The sequence below is a fragment of the Rhamphochromis sp. 'chilingali' genome (genome assembly GCF_963969265.1).
Source record: "Rhamphochromis sp. 'chilingali' genome assembly, chromosome: 4".
Lineage (NCBI taxonomy): Eukaryota > Metazoa > Chordata > Actinopteri > Cichliformes > Cichlidae > Rhamphochromis > Rhamphochromis sp. 'chilingali'.
In genome coordinates this window covers 27822619-27844702 of record NC_137948.1, presented here as the reverse complement: position 1 = coordinate 27844702, position 22084 = coordinate 27822619, and the positions used below count along the sequence as shown (strand labels likewise).

Here is a 22084-nt window from a genome sequence, read left to right as displayed (position 1 = left end):
TGTTTGTTTGTTTTTGGTTTTTTTAAAATTGGACATGGGTTTGAATGTGAGGGTGAATGGTTGTCTAAGATAAACAAAGATGAACCGCAAGCCCTCAATAGAAGAAAGTACATAGAAGGATGATCAGTAAAAGTGTAGACACGACAGGAAAAAGTTGAAACACTGTGATAAGATGATGATGGCTGTAAAAAGGTATAAAAATACAGATATGATGAATGTGATAATTTCATGGTGCTGTCAGTTTGTCAGTGTCCTATAATTGTTCAGTTTTAACATGAACGTTCAATTTATTAGTCTGTTTCCCCACTGTGCATTTCTTCCTTACGTCATCTTTAATAACTTTAGTCACTTTATCATCTTTCATTTGATGGGATCAATCAAGAAGTATCATGAGGTAGTGAGTCTGGTAGGTCAGACTAGCAGGGAAATGCATTAAGTCCTTGCATGTTTTAATAAAATCATCAATACATGGAGCCAGCCTGTCAATAGTCCCATCATAGCAGAAAGCATTATGACATATTGTAATGCTGATGGTTTGTCCCACTTCTAGGCATCAAGCGCAATAGTATTTCTGGCCAGGTTTACCCTGTACGATCCAAACAAATGCATTTTTATTTCATTTGCTCAAAGAAAGTGGTGCTGATGGTCTTCAGACGTCTTGATCTGTTCCTGTCAAGCTTAAAGTTGCATTTTTTTCTTTTTTCTGTTTTGTATGTTGTTCTTTTTGAACACAGTCCGTAAAAGCTGACCTCATCCAGCGTTCCTCGTCATCACCGACACACCAGTATTCATAGATAATAGTTCAGTGACTCAGTAATGCTTTTCAAAGCGAGATTTTGTAAACAGTGAATTGAGGAGTTTGTCACTGGTAATATGTCTTTTCCTGTACCTGTAACAGCTGCTGAGCTTTATGAATTTACACATACTGCTTTATTTGTTCAGTGATTTCTTACTCATGTTGCTTTGAACCCAGCTCAGTCTGAGAAAACTGTGCAGTTCTTGGACAAGCTTTTCCTTGCATTGATGGTGTCCTATATTTTCAAATTTCAAACAGCCTGACTTTAATTTTATTTACAAATAAGAATAAACACACTGCACTTAAATGAATACAACTATTGTAGGGTGATGTATATTTTGCACATAGTATTGATCTGCACTCAGCTTTGTGTATTGCTGCCTCTGTCACTCGAAGAGTGAGGTGGTGACAAAACTCTGACTGTCCTTCAGTTCCATATATATTTTCAGATATTTCAAAGGAAAGCAATGCAACTTGTTTATGTTGACACATCCCAGTAAATTCTTTGTAGGAACACACAACTGTCTTTTCTGTAGACCGAAGAGTGTTTTTTAAAGACTTCAGGAACATTAATGCGGTGTGGCTTTTGTGCTCAGTGGATTGGATTTTCTTTTCTTGTTCACGTTGGCTTTGTTGGAAGTAAGAACACTAGTAGCACTCAAGGCTGTTCTGCCCATCCATCTGCATTTGAGCATCCACTGCTGTGTGATCTGAAGCCAAGTACAATCACTCCCACATTTTTCCTTGTCTGCTGCTGAGCAGCATCAGTGCATCTCAACGAGCGAATGTCTAATAACAGTTATTTTAATTCAGAGAAAACAAAGGAACGTGTATAACACAGACATGTTCCCTCCTGATGAGCATTTTGCCCGACTGTCTGAAGACAGTAGAAAACAATCACTAAATGTTTATCAGTTTCTCATCTGGGTTAATGCTCACATATATTTTTGTGTCTGTCTTTGCAGAATGTCAAACCCTTCTCCTCCTCAGACAGCCTAGCGAAGGTCCAGGAGGTAGCAAGCTGGCTTTTGGAAATGAACCAGGAACTGCTGTCGGGGGGCAGCAGCAGCAGCGGCGGGCGGAGTCGGGGGCCTGGGGGCCCGGCAGTGCGAGGTAACGCCTCCTCCACGGCTCGGGCACCCCAGCAGGCGGCAGAGGAGGGCGATGAGGATGAACACATGAACCGGGTGGTTGAGGAGGAAGAGCAGCTGCCGCAGAGGGTGAGGCAAACTGACATTTAAGAAATTTGTGATTTCAAAGTTGATTACAGAGAAAATGTCTGTGGAAATATGAACTTGCGTAAGAAGACTTAAGTTATGTAACCTAAACATCGAAGTTTGCGTTAGATTCACAGTTTGGTGTCTCTGTGCAAGATCACATGCAACAGATTGAGTTTCTCACGAGATCATTCCTCACTGATATTGTATTTTGGTTTTCTGGCTCTTCACAGCCCGAGGCGTCGCAGGTTGATGGCGAGCGAGAACAACCATGGGCGCCGAGCGAGTCCGGAGCCAGCGACGGCCCTCGGGAGGACGGGGAAGGGGAGGAAGACGAAGAGGGCCTGCCAAACGGCGTGAACGGAGGTGACAAAGGAGCCCGATGGATGTGGGGGGCAGAGCAGCGACGACTGCGAGGGCAGCCGCTTGCTGCTGAAGAGGAGGAAGAGGAAGAGGAGGAGAACAACAATAGCAGCACCCACCAAGAGGAGGAGGAGGAGGCAGAGGAGAGGACAGAGGGAGGGGAGGAGCAAGGGAGGGAAGAGGAGGAGCGGGAAGAGGGTGAGGAGGAGGAAGAGGAGGATGAGGAAGAGATGGACCAAGACAGTGATGACTTTGAACATTCAGCGGAGAGCGGGAGGGAGGAGGAAGAGGAGGAAGGCTCTCTCTCTCTCAGGAACAGTGTGTTTGCCCCCAATAATAATGAGGACTCGGGATGTACACGCCAAAGCTCTTCCAACAAAAAGGTAAGCAAAGCTATTTGTATTGAACAGTTTACACTGGAACTACTTTCCAGTGACGAAAGTAGTTCCAGTGTAAACTGTTTAAATGTGTGCAGGATATTTTTCGGTGCTGTGAGCATCACCATTAAGGATGTCGCTGCAACTCCAGAAAAACTTATTGTTTATGTCATTTATACATCTCTGTGTGAAACTGTTGAATGTGTTGCACTTGCGCCTACGTGGTCCATATTTAAGATGGTAGCACCCTCTTGTGGAAAACGCTTGTTATTGCAGGAGCTGAACCATCTGCTTGGAAATAATTGGATACTGGAACTGCATTATATATTTGGAAGGACAAGTAAACATTGTTGAAAAATTATAAAGATGAACCTGAATGGCTGAGATGAAAAGTATAAAAGCATTGTTTTAAGTAAGTGCTGAAATTGCATTTGTTAATGGCAGTTGTGGCTCAAGACTGAGTTGATTCAGAAGAGAAAACAGCTGGGATTTGGGTTTAAATCTGTTCATGGTCTGATGTGTCTGGAAGACTTGAAGGCACGTTTTCCCCGTACTCATAAGTACACCAGATAGCCCCACCTTTTGCTATAGCATAGACCACAAACATAAGGAAGTTTCACCGGCCCAGCCCACATAAGGTCACAGGGAGCTGTATGTGGCTCATGACATAAACTTTGCCATCCTCGACAGTAGAGTGGACCCTCCTTGCCACTCAGTGCTGGCAGAGTAATGATAGAGTGCTGAGAGTTTTCCTTATAGTGACTGCTCACTCATATCAATTGCTGAACTTTTATGAAAATCCTGACACGTCAGCGCCTGCAGGTGCAAATTAAAGGTTACTGCAAAGAATACGGCTTTGTGCCTCTCAAACATTGTCACCCTGTTGGAAGTTGTTTCTTTGGGGGTGGCAGAGCTCACCATATATTTGGAAATAATGTGAATCTTCAGTGTTCAAATCAACTGAACACTAGAGCGAGATCATGTGGCGACATGCTCGTCACAACAGCTCATAACGGCTACTCCGCGCTTGCAAGTTTGAGTGACAAGTCCTGCCTTGAACTGCATGATTACAATCAATGTAAAGGTGGCTGCTAATGCTTGTGAAGCTTGTTGCGACTTGAGGAAACTGATGTGAAGACTCTCCTGAAATATGTGGAGAAGAACTGTTTAAAAAGAGCAAAGTCGCTGATTCTTTCTGTTGTGACTTAGATAAAATGCTCATACTGGAGATGCGTATTTACTAGTGTACTAGTCTTTGCTTGATACAGTTTGATACTTTACTGAGACTTTTCATGGTATTTTTTTTCTCCCCTGTGTCACACATGCATACTAATTTTGTCATGACAGGTTAATCCTGAGCATAAATATTAAAAGAAAGCACAATTTCCTTTCTCTGCTTTAGCTCTACTCCAGGAACATTTTGTACTGGCTTTTGCAGTAAAATAATAACCGCGTACTACACACGCCCACAGCCTGCTCCCGGAGACAGTATTTCATTCATATGTGCAATATCCAGGCGCTGTTTTAGGAGCTGGTAAAAGCACCTTCATGCCTCACTGATTGATGTCTGACATGATGTGTAATGATTGTAGCTGGAAGCGAGGCAGCGCTTGATGTTCTAAAACTAATTCAAAAGGCTCTGATGCACCAGTGCTTCAACAGTAACGCTGGTGTCTTGTTTCAGTGATGAGTCTTTCAGTGTGGCCTTCACAGCACCTATATTTAAAAGCCAGAAATCGAGCTGGTTGGGAAGTTTTCGAGAGGCTCAGCGTGACAATCATATTTTTGTTTAGCAATTTGGATGGAACGAGCAAAGTAGTAAATCTGTGGCTGACAACTTTTAGTACCAAAGGCTTAGTAAGTGTTTAGGTCTCCATCCAAATGTCATTGTTTAACAGTCTCTGTACATGGCAGATACTAACAACATATTTTCACTTTGCACATATTTGTTGTGTATATTTAAATTTTGAGCATCTTAATCCAATATTTGTCAAGTTCTTAGTCCCGTTTTGGCAGACATCCTGAGACTTCATTGGCCACTTATTTTAGGCATTATCTAATTTAACTTTAATATCACGGGGTCATGAAAATACATATCCCCCCACCCCGGAAATTAAACTTCTACCACAAATCTCCCTTATGTTTGTTTTAACTTTGACTTATAATTTCCATTGGCTGTCCAACGTTTTTTACTATTTTGTCAGATTATTCCTTCCTTTTTTAATATACTCTTGGAGCAATGTGGAGGACTTAAGAGGAAAGTTCTCATCTCAGCAGTGACTGAAGTTATGGATTTTTCAATAGCTCTGCAGTCTTTGCTGTTTTGCTCTCTAAAATCTCTTTGAGCAATACTTTCAAGAAGTTTTAGTATAGATGTTGAAGAGCATGTGGTATTGTTTACTGTGTGTCATACCAGAGAGTCGGTGTTGTGTGAGGTTTAGTGTGAGAGGCTTTGATGCTGATTTTGTCCTTGCTTATATTATCTTAAATATAGCCATTAGCCTGAATTTGCTCCCCCTGTGCCTCTCACCATCTGACACAGCTGTCAGATATGTTTTTCAGGGTCTCAGTCAGTGTAGTGGGCCAGCTGGCTTTGATGTTGATGAACACATTTATTTCAGCTGTGGATGCTGTATGCTTGGAATTAGGAGGTGGTGCAGGAGGACTGCTTTGACATTTATCATTAGTTCAAGTGAGAAGGTGAAGCTCAGAAGAAGAAGCTTGTGTAAGTCATTCATCACAGTCACACGTGTATTGTTACTGAGCTGAATTTAGTTTTATTTGATACCCGAGGAGGAACCCCCCATCCTCAATAAAACCATGAAAACTTAATTTCAGAACTCTGTGGATACAATATTAAAAAACTGATGTGATCAGAGGAGTAAAATAGAAACACGTCATGATATATGTGGTAAAATAACAAGGTGGGTAGGAGGAACAAAGATGTAAATGCAGAACACAAAGAAAGGAGCTGGGTTGTAAAAATAACCACATTAGCTTAGGTTTGAAAGCAGAGCCACTGTGATACAGGGATAGAACTGGTTCCGGTGCTTTAAGACTATTCCTACCAGTCCATTCACCTTTGTTTCGCACTGAGCACATTGTGAAAATATGTGAACTTGTTGTCTAATGTAAATGCTCATTGCCCGGGTTGCGATTCTGCAGAAAATTTATTTTGCTTTCCAGGGCATGGGTCACAGGGGCAGGCAACAGGCTAAGCAAGGATGCCCAGACCTCCTACCTCCTCCAGCTTATCCAGGGGAACACAGAGGCATTCCCAGAGATGTAATCTCTCCAGCATATCCTGGGTCTGCGGTGGGATATGCCCTAAACACCTTACCCAGGAGCCATTCTTGCTTTCTTTCATTGTGCAGTAGCAGCAGTACTACTCTATGCCCGGATGGCTGAGCTCCTCACCCTGTCTCTTGAGGGAGAAGGCAGCAACCCTTTAGAGCAGGGCTGGGGGACTTACAGGCCTCAAGGGCCGGTGTCCTGCAGGTTTTAGATGCGTCTTTGATCCAACACAGCTGATTTAAATGGCTAAATAAGCTCCTTGAAGCTCCTAGCTCCTATGAACTAATCATTTAATTCAGGTGTGTTGACCCAGGGTGATATCTAAAACATGCAGGACACTGGTCCTTGAGGCCTGGACTTCCCCACCCCTGCTTTTAGAGAAAGCTCATTTCCTCCTCCACTTGTATCGACCTCGTTCTTTTAGACACTGACAAAAGAAGTCGGGACCATAGGTGAGGATAGGGACGTATATCGACCAGTAAATCTAGAGCTTCACTTTTATACTTGGCTTTGTTTACGGCAGTAGACTGATGCAGTGTCACTACAGCTGCAGCCCCAGCCCATCTGTCTCCTGCTCCCATCAATTGTGATGACACTCAAACATAAAGCGATGATGAACTAAATTACAATAGGAAGACTGAGATTCTGGAGAGTTAGCAGCATGAGAAGTTAGCAGCAGGTGGTTTCACGGTTTGATCCAGGAGCTGAAGCTGTGTCACAGCTGTTCTAGAGCATAATTCAGGATGTCAGAGGTGCAGAGTTAGGACCACATCTGAGGAGTCAGAGTAATAATTTCAGAAAGCTGAAAAAATGGTACTTATCATTTATGTAGTCAGTACTGCAGCGCGGTTTGAGCTACGATGGCACTGTATTTATATTAGGTTACGTTTATATGCAGCTGTAAAATGGAGCATAGTTTAGCAAAGAAGAAAAATAAATGCCTAAGAAATTGCACAGCTGCTATGTACAACTGCATTAAGATTAGGTGAGTAGAAACCACAGACAGAATTTATGCGTCTGGTGTGGTCCACTGTTTCCATACAGGAAGACCAAACCCTGGTCTTTTTGTGTAGAGATTGCGTACGGAAAGGCTTGGGGGGGGGGGTCCTGCAGTCCACTTACATGCATACTAAGTTAACTGGTGATTGGCATTAGTTGTAAACATGAGCACAATTTTGAGCCATGTGGGTAAGCTGTAAACCTTTAAATATGATGAGGAGCTGAGAAAGAGGATGGATAGCAGTTGAGTAGTCAGTAGACAAAGGCATTGGATCTTGACTTGAACTTTTGATCTCTATGGGTACTGCAGCTAATTTACACGTTACCCTAATAGTCACCAAAGTTAGGATATAAAGACCAAATCTACCAGATGCTTTTTAGGTGTTCATTTCTCCATCTCTCTGCTGTAGAGCCAGCAAACACAAAGTGATACTATCTCTCATAAACTGCCTCACTACTTCACCCCTTTCTGAGTTAGTCTCCAAAAATTCGAGAGCTGCAGGTGCACCTACGAGCAAAAATGTTTCCTTCCGTCTCAGTCTTCACACCCACGCTTTTTGAAGTTGATCACATCAAGTTACCATGGCGACTTTGTGCTGATGCACTACTCGGCCCCCTCATTGCTGCTTGAGCTATATTTGAATTTATTCTCTTATTTAAAGTGACCAGCAGCCCGTCCGTGTCTATTTACTGAGTCATTCATTCTTAAAATAATTCAGGTTGGTTTTAAAGACTCCATGGAGACAAATATTTCACTTGAAATATAAATCTGTTAATTTGGACTATTTACGAACTATAGGAGAATATATATTTGCAATCTGTGATGTTCGTTCATTTAAAGCTTAGAATTATTTTACCACGTTGGAGAACCAGAGTTAATGTGCTTGATTAGAGCTTGACAACCTGATATTACATGACAGCATGGTTTGTTCCTGTAGTTCGGATAGAAAATGTGCAGTTCTGATGATACATGTGTGTCAACAGTGGAAGATCAGCACGTGTGTGGTTGGGTCATGTTGCTAAAGTTTGCAAACTTAAAAATATATAATATATATAGATGTATGAAAGTTCAAGCAGCTCTGTAAAATTCTAAACTTGAAAAATATTCCGCACTCTGCATGTCCCGGAATGTCCTGTGTGCACAGATTGTGTTCCCAGGTGCCGTAGGCTCAAGTCGCCCAAATGAGAATCTTCACCCTCTCCTCTTACTCAACACTCCCATCTTGTGATCTTGTGCGAACGAGGTGAGACTTCGGGTCATGCTCATCAGTTGACCTTCTAAATACATCAAGAGCCTTATGAATCTAGATACTGGCTGCGCATTAAGATTGCTGAAGGTCTAAAGAGCAAAGATGGTCTGGATTCAACTGAAAACGTAACTCAGATTTACATTTTAAACACACTCCTTCCTGTTCAAAGGTATGTGAACTAAAAGGGCATGCAGAACATATGTTCATGTATTAAATAACTTAAATGAATATATGGTGTTGGGGTAACATGATCCCGCTTGGCTGTAGCAGGTGTATCTCAGTACAATGTCTCATATAAATTAGTCGATGGGAAGGCGGTTTATAAAAATAAATGTTTAAGGATATTTTAATTTGGCACTACAGGTTTATTACAATAGTTTTTAACAGGTAAAAGGTCAAGGTGCAAATAAAAATGGTTTGTTTTACTGTTTCCTTTCTCTGCAGAATGATCTATTATATCTACTACTGTAACTCTTGAATTTGAAACCCTTTGATGCAAATCAGCATCACAAAAACAAACATTAAATGTTTTACGGTATTTTAAGAGTACAATTCAAATGGGAAAGCACATTGCAAAATCCAGTTAAATTGCATCTTAATTACACTTTTAAACAGTTTTTAAATAAGCAGGAACATAATATACCCATTTTGTTCTCACTACAGTACACTGCTGCCTGTCCGTCTTAGAATTAATTTTAATATATCACTCATGAATAAGGCATTATGTGATCTTACAGGATTAGATGTCTCATCATGACTCATCAGAGACCTTTGGTGGCAAGTGGATCTGCAGAGCCACAATAAGGCAAAACAGGAAGGTGCGATAAGGGGAGAGGGTACCGACCTCCACTGTGATAGAATAAAGTATTGAATTATTTGGATTCAAAGAAGATGGAAATAAACTGTCAGTGCCGCTATGTGCAGGTCCGTTAAATAATTTTGCCTTAACTTAAAAAAATAAAAAAGGGGAGGGGGGAGAAAAAAGAAACTACTGTACGTTATCCTGACCACAGTCCAGCTGTCTGGGTAATAAGTTGGATGAAATCTGCATAAATTTACATCTGAGGATAAATGTGGGTGGGGAACTTGTTTGAAAATCTGAGAAGCTATCAGAAGAAAAAAAGGAATAATATCTCAGCTACAATGGATGATACAGAGATTAATGAAAGTCGAGCAAACTCTTTCAGAAACCCCATAATTGGATTTTCTTTATCTTTGTGAGTAATTACAAAAGGACATATTAGGAGCTGCGTCTGCTCATGACTTTGGTGGCATTGACTCCAGTCAGGTCGAAATATTTCTCACGGTATCCCCGTTTCCATAAGAACGTATTTAAATCTGTATTTATGAATAACACGATAACGAATGCTTAAATTCATAATGTGCATTAAACTGCAGTCGGCTCTGTACACAAGCAAAGTTTTTATATTGTCTTAGATGGAATGACTAATAACTTCTTAGCAAACTTGGACACAATTTATAACACACACACACACACACACACACACACACACACACACACACACACACACACACACACCTCTATTCGCTGCCACCAATTAAATATATTTCCAAAGAGAAGGCAGATGTAGGTGGCATCTCCCACACACTGGCCTTATCACACAGGCAGGAATGAGCCACAAAGGACCAGTGTTCTCAGCCTCCCACATGAAAGCAACTAGTTTGAGTCATTACCGATATATATTGATGACGATTTACTTTCACAGAGGCCCTCATTATAAACTAATACACCTCCACTGGCCTGCTGAATTGTTCTTTTTGTGTGTGCGTGTGTGTGTGTCTACACAAATAACACAGATAACTCTATTTCAAAAATAGTTTAGTTTGGCTAATTAAGGTAGTTAACTCCTGCTCTGATAATTAACCAATTCTCACGTTGCGCCTTTCTGAAGCATTCCTGGCATTCATTACAGCCACCTTCAGCTGATTCTTGTTTTGGGGTTACTCTGCATATAACTTCCAGGTTATGTATTCTCATTTTCTTCATGCAGGTCTTTTTGCGAGCTGGACTTCTGTTTTGTTTTTGTTTTTTAACCTGGGCTTTCTTGAGCCCCTATTTGAACATACCCAAACCTACCACAGCAAGTCACTGTTTCAGCAATATAAAACTCTCAGTTGCTTCCCATTAACTAACACTTTCATTCTTGCAGCTCATTAAGAGAATTTAACTTTCATTTTTATTCACCCCTCTCTTATTGAGGGGTGTTTATACGGTTTATCCCAAAGTCAAGGGTATTCCTGAAAGTTCAAGTAACAAAACAAATATTAAGTAACCGGCTTAACCAAAATATATATATTGCTGTGTAGCTCAATAAAATAAACAATGAATATCTGATATTAAAATCACTAGTAATGGAAATTTTTAATAAACGACAAAATAAAATAATCAAAAATCAAGAAAGGAAAAACAGAATATGAAGTGGCTTACTCAGTGCAGTACAAACAGCATAGCAAATATCAGATCATGTATAGTATAGTTTACTAGTGTACTGCAGGGTTGAAACAAGCACCTACAAAATCCAGTTCTTAGTTGAAGATCATGTAAGCAGTGCGTTGTATCACAAAAGATTTTAGATGTAGCTTTTTCAGTGCAGCATATTTGTCCCAGACCTTCACACCAGAGGGAGGCAGTGGTGTGAGGGGTCATGTTCATACACAATCCAGGTGGTGGTTGGCTTTCGGCGGCTCAGCTCAGATTGCCGATGCAGAGGAGCAGAAAGAGTGATGTAGTCCCCCCTCCAGAAACTTTCACTTTAATCATTTATATGTACCATGGAGGTGTTTAAAGATAATAGCAGAGTGCTGCCTTTTTCCACTTCATTATATATTATAGTTTTGGAATACCTTGATATTATTATCGTTTAACTAATTTAAGGCTGATGGGTTTTCTGTCATTGTCACACAGTATAAATATATTTCATCTATATTTCATCTGAGTCTGTAGAGATTTACTTTTCACAATCACCTCAAGTTCTCCAAAACTGCTGTGATGGGCTATGAAGGTAGTTTGGCAGCATTTAAGCAGAATTTATGCTCTGCCCGAACCAGTTTAATAGCCGGACCAATGAGTACTACTCATGAATCTGAAGGGGTTCCTCGGACCATGTCATTGCTTGGCTCCTTTTCCAGGAGCAGTTGAAAATAAAGAAAATAATGACCTGGCACTCCCACTCTTTGCCCCTCACACACAACCCAAGTTTTTATCCCGTCACATCAGTCACTTTGAAAAGCTGGGAGTGACCCGTGTAATGATGTTGAGTTACTCCAAGCCAAACATTCTTGGCCTCTGGCCTCCAGTAGTCTTTTCAGGGATTGCAACCCCTCTGACCCATTAGTAACAGTGAGGCAAAGTAATTTAAAAAAAAAAAGAAAAAAGGAGAGATAAATGTAATAATACAATAAATTTGTAATAGGCCATGACATATTGTCGGTATCTATTAGAATGGTATGAGGTTTCTTTTAATTGTTCCTGTTTGGCTAACTCTTGATTATTTTTAAGCTTGTGGGATGCATGTTCCTGTCTACTTTGTGCCAGGGATATTTTTTGCCCTTTTATGATGGTGCATAACCCCAGGCCACTTTCCACCCCATAGCAAACTGGGAACTTAAAATACATTTTTCACTGGAAGGATAATCTTTAGGTTTCTTGGTCGTGGACAAAGCAAATTAATATTTATTGATAACGTTCAGGGTTTTTGGATTATGTGAAATTGTTCTATAATGAAAGAAGAACAAGCAAAAAACAACACCTGCATGACTTGCAGTTTAACAACTTACTTTGGGGTGATCATGTTGTAGCAGACTGGAATAGCGTGTCTTTCACATAGCTTGTTGACCTAAGATTAGTCTGAAAGCTCAAGTAACCTACAAGGCCTGAACCATATCAGAAAAAAGCGGCCGCTCACTGGTGCCTCACTGGTTAGGACACATTGGATGTGGACTAATAGTAGTGGTTATTTTCTCTATGGGAAAACTAAATGGTCCCGTTCATCGTTTCGGATAAGTGGAGGAATGGGGCATCCATCTTTTCAGAGTAGTCAATAGTCATCAGACAATTTTATTTTGTGCATATGTGTAAGGCGACACTCTGCATCTCTTGTCTCAGAGGATTGGTGCGCCCGTGTCTTGGCACACCAAGCTGAACTTGGATGCCTTGTGCCAACAAACAATTGACTGAGCTTTTAACAGGCAACATTAGTTGTTTTGGAGTATAGCAGATTTTTTTTTTTTTTTGTTTTTGTTTTTTTACATTTTTATTTTGTTGTTTATTTTACATCACATTTCCTCAATTTGAGTATTCACCTAGTCTCTCTTTGACTTTTGAGAACAACATAAAAAAAACAAGTCTTTGTTTCTCTGCACGGGCTGCAACCTGCATAACTGAAGAGACAGATTTTATTGGGATTTGTCTACTGGTACTTTCAGTTGTTGACGTGTTGGAGGTTGTCATTCATCTGCCTTGTTAGCCATTATACTTTTCGCTGAAAACCAGTTGTTCCGAAGAGCTTAGACAATTTCCTGTTTCCACTGTGATGATACATCCTCTGGACAGGATCTCTTGATTGGAAACTTGTTGCAATCATCTGATGATCATGATCAGCCTGAGTGATTGTTAGTGGAAGACCTCAGTCCTCTAGGCTTGCCCAGATCTCACTGTCAGATGTGTATAGGAAGCACCACAGCTTTATAGAGTGCTTGCTTTGTTTTTCTTGATGTCCAGACCTTCTCCAACATCTATTTGGCTGTAGCTCCAGAGCTGACGCCACCTAGAAATGCAAGTTTGTGTTGGATGACCATGGTTTTTGGTTGACAACAGGCACCATTTCTTGCCTCAAGTGTTTAAGGAGTGAGTGACAGGCTGGAGGATGATGCACCAACTGGAGGCTGGTGATCGGTCTTATTCCTGGGGTTCCTAGTTGTGATCAGTTGACCTATAGAAAAAAAAAATAGCGTTTTTTTAAAATTTATTTTATTTATTAACGAAACCTTGAATCTATTGAATGTGGTCGCCATTGTTAGTCCAGCAGGTTCAGTTGCTTGTTCCAACTGTGCTAAACATACTGTTAAAAGCCATGGGTGTTGGTCTGCCTACAACACTCAATGGCGTCCAGCGGCTGACTGTCAGAGTGGTGTGTCGGGGTCCTCGGCGTACTGTCGGATGCTCAGGCCCTGTAATCCTCCTCAAACAATAGTGGATGTGAGAATAGAAGGGAGGTTAAGCCCTGTAGGTCTTTTGTTACCATGTGCTCGGGCATTTAAATGCACAGAGGGATAGTTGTGTTTTGCCACTCACTCGAACTGGAGATTCATTTGTATTCGCTGCCAATTATGAAAGGTTTTTTCTGCTGCATATTAATTTTCTTTTTTGTAAGTTGGCATAAAAGCGTACGTAGAGAATGTACATATCCATTTTCTCTGCCCCTTCTCTCGTTCTGCCATTTGGACCTTCACATCACTATTCCTTTACATCTCTGACACTGTGTTCGTGTGGTGCACGGTTTAATTAAAAACCATCGCATCCTGCTGCTGCGCTTTCATAGCTTCATGTGAAAACACATGCACTAGACTTCAAAGTGCATCCCTCACTGATTAAGTGAATTCTTGTTTAAATGCATGTGTCACACATACTGACGTTGGACAGCTGTGTCGCCTCCTGAAATATCTTCAGCCTCTTTGCTGACAAAGTTACTGACATTCCCTAACATCACGGTTCAGGGATGAACCAGAGAAGGTTGGTGTAAAACAAATCCTTCCTTCCACAGGCATGTTGACATCTGATTCCAATAAAGATATCTGGTTTTTTGTCGTATGCTGACAATTTTGTGTGTTCAAGTTAAATGGGCTAAATGATGATGTAGGCCACAGAGGTAGGAGGACCAGGAGGGGCTCAGAGAATGACTACAATGAGGAAGTTCCCTGGATACACGTGCTGCAACAGACGACTCTTGGTACACATTCCACCACAGAGGGGTCATGAGAGCAGATTCCACGGTGCCTGTCTGAGGGGGGAGAGGCTGCTGGGTCCATCCTCTTTTCAGGCCCCGACAGCAGCTGCTCTGCCTGGCTTGGGCGCAACAGTGACCTCACACCCCGGAGATATTTTAAAGGGTGCCAGTCAGCATGAGCTCTGAGTAGGTAGGAGCTCGACAAGTGCAGTTTTAACACATCTGCTGCACAATGTTCGAGAGATCCGAGGGAGATCCAGCAGTGGTGTAAGAAAAAGTATCTACTTGCAAGTTGGTCGGTTTTCAGAGCCCCTTAGTGGGAAATGATACGTTAGACATCTCTTTCTTTCCTTTTCTGTTTCTTGTTTCTTGCAATGCTGCGGCATTGCCCTATTCCCCGTTTCTCGTCATCCGGCGCTCAGAGAAAGATGCCGAATGTTTCCTGTAACAAAGAGAAGACTCTACACGTCCCGCCAGAGAGCCAGGCACTCAACCCGGCTGATTCTAAAGACATCGCCACGGAATCACTACCTCCTCAGAAAGTACTCAAGATATTCAGCATCAACATCATTGCTCAGGGTTTGCCTTTCTATCGTAGACGGGTGAGTGTTGTACATATTCAGCCAGTCGCAGAGTTTGGGTTTGGCCGATCCGGAAATGCCAGAGGTCATCGAACACGCTTACCCCTTTTCACCTTGGTTGGTGTTGCTTTTATAGCTGCCTGTTTATAGAAAACGGCAAATCAAAAAAATTAAGCTGCTGTGTTGCTTTCGTTCGTTACTACTCTAGTAATAGTTTGCATTGACAGGGTTATAACTGAGTTAAGCGAATGTTTTTCTGACAAATTGTAAACGTAATAGACTTGTTTTTGTTACATGCTACAGATAAATTAAAAATCTTGACCTAACCCCCCCACTCCTTTTTCCCCTTTTTTAACATTTCTTCTTTCTTTTTCCACAGTACGTTGATTGGTAGTGATATGACTAGTTTAAAAATGGCAAATGTAAATACAAATTTGTCCTTTTGTCATCTCACTATGCACTGATACAAGCTTCGCGTGCCCCAGCTCCACCCATGGCAGGGGACGGACACCAGCTTATAGCCTTAAAAAGGCCGTAAACTACGAGCCTATTTTTAGGGGAAGTTTTTGGATAAAGTATTGATTAAATGGAAAACCTTAAAACAAAAGTGTCTTCAGCTGTTGACTTATGATAGGCTATAGAGCAACTGATCATGCCTTCTATGACATTTGTTTTTTCTTTTTTGTTAATTGGCAAATACGTTTGCATTTTTTTGTTTTTGTTTTTTTATTTTAATGTAGAAATCAGTATTGTTGGTTGAAGCCATAAAATTACATTACTACTTAATTACGGCATTAGTTAAGTTGCCTGTAATGGTAACACTGCTCGCGTTGAAACTTTACTTTGACTCATGTGCTCACTGGAATCGGTGTGATAATTTAATGTGATTGGAAATTAATGAAATCAGATTGCCAGAAATCAGCTTCCCAACTGAAAACAAAAAAACTTTAAGACCACCTTATTGTCAGATTAAATGCACAAAAGTACAATTCAAAGTCTATAACACAGTTGAGGGTTGGTTTCGTTTTCACAATTTTGCAATGAAGCGACTAATACAGGCAGTAATGTAGTAGTTGTATTTTGTCAAACTTTTTTTTTTTTTTTAAATTGTCGATAAGAAGGAATGTGTGGTTTGTTAGGTTTCTTTTGTTGGTTTTGTTTTTTTCCCTTAAAATGTTACTTAAAATCAACTTCATTAGCTGGAAAGCTTTCTTATTGTACTCAGCAACATTGTACTCACGCTCCATTTAAAGAATCTGATTTGGTGGGGAACTTAAATATTAGAGCAGTGACAGCAGATGTTTTTATTGAGCCATAATTGTCCTGGTGACCTTTCGCCAATTATCTGGGTGCTGTGATTGGAGTTATAGATAGATTAGTCAAAAATGTCACCACTGGATCTGCCACAAAAGTCTGAAGAGGACTCTGATGGTGAGGAGAGAGGTTGTGAAATATGGACTGAAATAGAAATGAGAATAGATGTGACAGTCACTGGGGAGGGTCGGCTTGTCCTTTTCTTCTTCTTGGGTTTTCTTCCAGAACAAAGCAAGCTGCTTTGTTGATTCGATTTTTTAAAAACGAAATGTCTGTTAAGATTTGTGCCTTTTATGTAATGGCCTGTATCATAGGTTAAAAGGATAAACTGTGGTATGTCACAACAGGCAGTTTCTTCAGTTTAAACAGGAACAGGATGGGTAAACAAAGCAGAGTTCAAACCTTCATTGCACTTTGTTTTACAGCAAAGTGTTTTATTATCTCTAATTTCTATGTATGAATATAGCCTGCAGTTTTCATGCTGACTAAAAATGTCAATACAATACAATAAAACCCATTCTATGGTGAATGTAGTATAGTAGCAGCGTGTAAAAAATCCAAATAGCTCAGCAAATTAAATGGAACAAAATAAAATACAATAAAACTGCTAAAAAAAAAATAAATAAAAAATAAAGGTAAAGAAAAGTTGATTAGCCATTTTTCCAAATCTGAATTATATCTGCCACATCATCATTTATTTGCAGTTTATTGTTTAAAATTGTATTGTGCAGTTTTATTTAGGTTTTTCAGGAGAAACAAAATAACAAAGATGTAGAAGTCTAGAACTCGTGTTTCAAATATGGTACACTTGGCTTTCAAGCATTAAGCAAGAAAACTGCAAAAATGATCGAAGAGGTAAAGTCAAAGGATGAAACTCTTCTATCTTGGGCTTTTTATATCGTCATCCGATATATATCGTTATATCGAACAGCCCTACTTCTATCTTCATCACTGTTTATGCAGCAGACTCGGCAATGGAAATACCAAAGCATATGTGCTTTGTTTAAGAATACTTTTGTTTTACTATTTCGTTGGTTTAACATACACACGTATGTCTGAAAAGAATCTTGAGCTTCCATGTCGTTTACTTTGGAGTAAGAACTAAATGGAAAGGTCCCACAAGGCCGGTTCTTGCTTACACTGCTGCATGTAGAGCACATGCCACGTGGACTATGCTGCATATGTGACAGCTGTCAGTGAATGGCATAGCAGGGGTTTCTTATGGTCTCTGTGGTTTAGTATAACCTGGCAGTATGAACGCATTTTAAGCTTGGACTTTCTGCTTTGTTGCTCACAAAATGTTTTCTTACAATTATTATTTTTTTTTTTTTCAATTGTTAAAGAGGTTTTACTAAGAGGTTATTTCTTGCATCTATATGTCTGCTGAGTATCTCAGAGGGTTGCACCCAGGCTCTAAACCTTCTCATACTCTGCTGATTAAAAATGAAACTACTTTTAGTTGCTCCCTTATTAAGAAGAGGTCTCCACAGCGGGTAGCTCCACATGTTGGTTTTGTTTTTTTTAAAAACACCAGATGCCCTTTCTGACACACCCCAAAGGGTTTTGTCTCCTCGTGGGATCAAACCTGAGATCTTTCACTTGTGAGGCAAACATATAAACCACTAAAGTTTGGAGCTACTGCTGTGCTGATTAAAATAGTCTTGAATTACTCCAGTATTAAGGTGACCAGGGGAATCCGCACTGCCATCTCCTCCAACAGCTTGATACCTATTCTGGCTGCCGGAAACACAGTCACGATATAGAACATTAACAGCAGGACATTTTAGTTGGGGTATTAATTTTCTCAGCCACCACACCCTGCACTGCAGGGCTGTTGAGTAAGGCAATCTATTCTTGCCCATAGCAGCTATGCCTGCATCAACGGCTATCAGCAAGAAGCATCTGTGGTTTGAGCAGGTGCTCCGGGCATGCTACAACTTTCTTTAGCAAGTTTCTCACACCTCAGTCTCCTGTAGGTTTGTCCATGAGTAAGTTCAATAGTGATACAGATCTATATATTGGCCTGCTTTAGACTGTTCATTAGGATTGTGAATTTTAATTATACCAGTGGTTAATTGGGCTGAGACTTTTCCAGTCAGATACAGTTGTTGCCATTTTAACTGCTCTCTTCTAGAAAAACTACAAACCTGCTACTGTTATGAAAACCTTTATGGTGGTTATGGCAGCAAAGATCTGATGCTTGTTTTTCAGGTTGTATCTCTACAGCCTTCTCTCCTAGTTCCCTTGGGCACTTTAAGATTATATGTGTCATCAGTTTTATGATGATGCATATAGTTTAGGAACATCGGGTGCGATTGTAGTCATATTTTATATGTAGTCAAAGAATTGGTCATAATAAACAAGATTCTTCACTGTGTGTATTATGACTGCGGACATGCATAGAAGTATACTCTCGCTTGACTAGTTGGTGATGGCATACATGCGCAGGTCGGTAAATCTGGTTTCCTGTCTATTTTTGAGAACATGTGCCTGGAGACACTGAAGCCGCGCTCACTTTCGATTCGAGTCGTGTGTCCCTGACCGGCACGTGACAACTAGGGTGACATGATATACACACCGGATCCTGCTCCTTGGAGGTCAGATGATTTGATGGAGGCTCAAGTGTTATTTGTCGTTGGTCAACTGTTTTCCGTTCTGAAAACCTTGATTTCACCTCAGTTTATTGCAGTGTTTTGACTGTGCTTGCTTATTTTTAGCAGAGGAGGACAGAACTTGGCTTCCCAATTAAATGTTTGACGGTACACACTAGATGCACTATTTACAAGACTGTGTAACAGGAGCAAAATGCAGTTCTCTGCTGCTTTATAATGAGAAATGGCCACAGCAAAAACACGACTACAGCAACACTGAAATTGCCTGATTTAAAAATATGGACTTTGTTAACAAGATCAGCAAGACCATTTAATTGATCTTTATTATGCACTGTCCACTTTAAGTAAGGTAAATTATTCTGAGTGCCCAGCATATTTGGAATAATTTAATTTTAAACTATCTTTTTTCACCTTAAAAGTTCTACCAGACTTCTTCTTTATTCAGCAGCACTCGTGTTTCACCTTATCACTGCCTGCCTGCAAGAAACGGGTTAAGCATTTTAAATAAACTAAAGCCCTCCTGACAGCATCATTCAGTTCTACAAACGGCATCAGTCGGGCATCTTAACCATTTTTGTCCTGTTTAGCCAAATACAGAATATTGTGTTTGACAGGATAAGAAGCTAATTAATCTTTTGAAGTTTGCATCCTTTATTTTTGTTCCTTCTTCTTTCCTTTCTATTACTGATGCAATGCGTTGTAACATACTGGAGGGAGGTTGGCATGAAGCTCCAGAGAGAGCCCCCTCTTTGTTTGGTGTTGCTATTGAACTGGTTGATGAAAGTGCTCGAGCACTTACAAACTTACATGGATATGTACTTCATGGCATGTTAGGTATTTGAGTTTTTTGTTTGCATCTTACAGCAGTAACCCCGAAAAGCAGGAAAAAAAACTGAACTGTGCATTTTTTCTAAAACCAAGGCTATGTTCAAGAGATCTTGTTTATTATGTTGACTTAGTCATTCTGCAACCAAAGATGCAAACAGTCTGGTCTTAGGTTTTCAGTTAAGTGCTGTTTAGCTGTTTAAAAAAATAAATAAAGCAAAATTAATTTTAGTTAATTAATTTGTTAATTTAGACTATTAACAATCTAAATTTAAATGGTCTGTTGTGCAGTAGCATGCATTTGCACATGTTGCTGTTCTGTGTTAATGTCTAAAGTCTGCTTGCTGCACAGTTGTCGGACTTCTTTAAAACTTTTTTAAAAACTGAGTTCTCACATGAAGTTATAATTGAAAGTTGACTGATTTTTCTGCTCCAAATTTCAAGCGCTCTCTGCTGAACTAAGGTCCAAACCACAGTGCATTGCAAGAGAGTGGATTCTATTGCCCTTCGCTGCAAATAACAGAGGGAAGGCATCTGCCATTGGCTATTCTGAGAAGGAGTCCCATTCCAGGGAGTATACAGATCCAGTCGGATAGCTACTCACATCAGCCAAACACTTTTGTTTACCCGTGTGAAGCAGACTCAACACTGCGGCAGAAAACGGCCTATGTGGTTTGCTTGTGACTAAATTAAGTCTGCTTGGGCTTTTTTAAATATTATGACTTTGTGGGGGAAACATGAAATGAAAAGGAAAATGTTGTTCTTCTCAATTTTATTTTGCATGTAATTTCCAATGTCAAGTTGACCTAGCTGATCGGTTAACTTGAGCCTGAACTAAATACCTCTCGAGTTCAAGCTGCTGGTGTACAGTGTTGTAGTGTTGTGGTGCTTTACATACAGAGCATGCTGCATAGCAATGTGCCTCCACCTGCCACAGGGCTGCCTGAAGGCTCTGACATTTCCCACGCTGTTAGACAGGAGCCGAGAAAAGATAAACTGCCTTTTAGTGTCCCAGCTCCTAAACATCGCCTTTTAAAACTGAAAACATGAAGCAAAATAAAACCTCAAACACTTTCTTTCACACAAATGCACACCCACCCACGTCTCTTTACTGGTTAAATAATTCATCTGAGTTGTGGTGTATGGAACACATTCTTCTTTCATAATTCAGCACAATTGGATGCGCCATAGCCTTAAATCCGAGCCAACTCTAGTTTGTTTGTTTGTTTTCCCCCGCCTGTCCCGTTTGGTTCTTTTGCCATCAAAATTATTGTCTAAAGGCCAAGAAAGATGCCCAACGGATTTACTTTACCAAATGGAGCACCTGTGTGTACACCTGTGAGCATGAGTGCGCATGTATTTAAAAGGTTCCTTCATGTAATGATCTGCTAGAGGGTGTAGGGAGCCATAGCCCCGTCCTCCAGGGCATGAAGCAGGTATGGAGGAGATCCAGGCTCCAGACATCAGAGACCCTCAGAGCACAAGAGGCCAAGGCAGACCAACAGAGGGGCAACCGTGCCACTCTCCGGGAAAGAGCTGAGGAGAGTCACAGATGAGTGGTCACTCAGCAGCCGCGGAGCAGACGCCAGGGGGGGTTGCAGTGACGTGCCCATGAGCTCCACCGACAGCCAGAGTGACCGAGCCCCAGGCCCACAGGCGGAGGGCACCCCACCCGCCTCTAGTTTGTTTTTAACCCCTGCACCAAGTTCTTTATCACCCCAACCATTTATCCTGTCAATTACCCAGTGTTGAGCTTATCAAACATTTTTTGTGGTCTACGGAGTGGTTTACTCGTCTCACACTGATCCTTTTGAAGTGTAGTTTGGATTAAATTGGAGAAAAAATGAAACGTAAATGAATTAAATCATTTTTCAGAGCACCATGTTTTAATATCTTTCTGCAGTAGTCTTCGATAAGACTATCAGAATAACAGCAAGTTATAAATCCCTGGATTGTCACAATTGCTAATTGAACCTGCTTTGGTAGGTTGGGTGAATATAATAAATGGTACTACTTTAACATGTTCAAAATAAAGGTTCAATACAAATACAGAAATATATTAATTGATTTTCAAACATTTTCACTACAAATGTAACTCTGGAAAATGTTACGAAATATACAGTGTTGTGCAAAAGTCTTTAGTCACTACTAATTCCACTATATTTGGCTAGGAAGATGAGTCAAAGTTATTGAACAGAAAAACCTCATTTTAAATACAATGTATATAAGGTAAAAACAAAGTCAGTTTTTGTTATGACCACCTCTTCTTCATCAGAATTTTCTCAGGCACCTTTCTTTTTGTTTTCTTTAAGCAGTCTTCAGGAAAGTTGTCCAGGGTTTGTGAAGGACATTCAAAGGTCTTTTTTTGGATGTTGGCTGTTTTTTATGTTCTGTCAAGATGATTCCACACTACAATAATGTTGAAGTCTGGTCTCTGGGGAGGCCAATCCATGACTGATACTGTTCCAGTGTATTTTTCGATCCAGGTAT

At 40.5% G+C, this 22084-nt stretch overlaps 1 protein-coding gene across 6 annotated transcripts in view; it reads left to right on the top strand.

Moving 5' to 3' along the window:
• fbxw7 (F-box and WD repeat domain containing 7) overlaps window positions 1–22084 on the top strand; it is a 134888-nt gene that overhangs the window by 49239 nt on the left and 63565 nt on the right. For 5 of the 6 annotated variants that reach the window (XM_080880642.1, XM_080880641.1, XM_080880639.1 and 2 more), the window contains 2 exons: window positions 1762–2016; window positions 2247–2759. In XM_080880642.1, coding sequence (XP_080736768.1) covers window positions 1831–2016; window positions 2247–2759 — 699 coding nt within the window. In that variant the 5' untranslated portion in view covers window positions 1762–1830. Of the gene's footprint in view, window positions 1–1761; window positions 2017–2246; window positions 2760–14427; window positions 14865–22084 lie in introns of those variants that run through there. The other variant, XM_080880644.1, reaches the window with a different exon arrangement.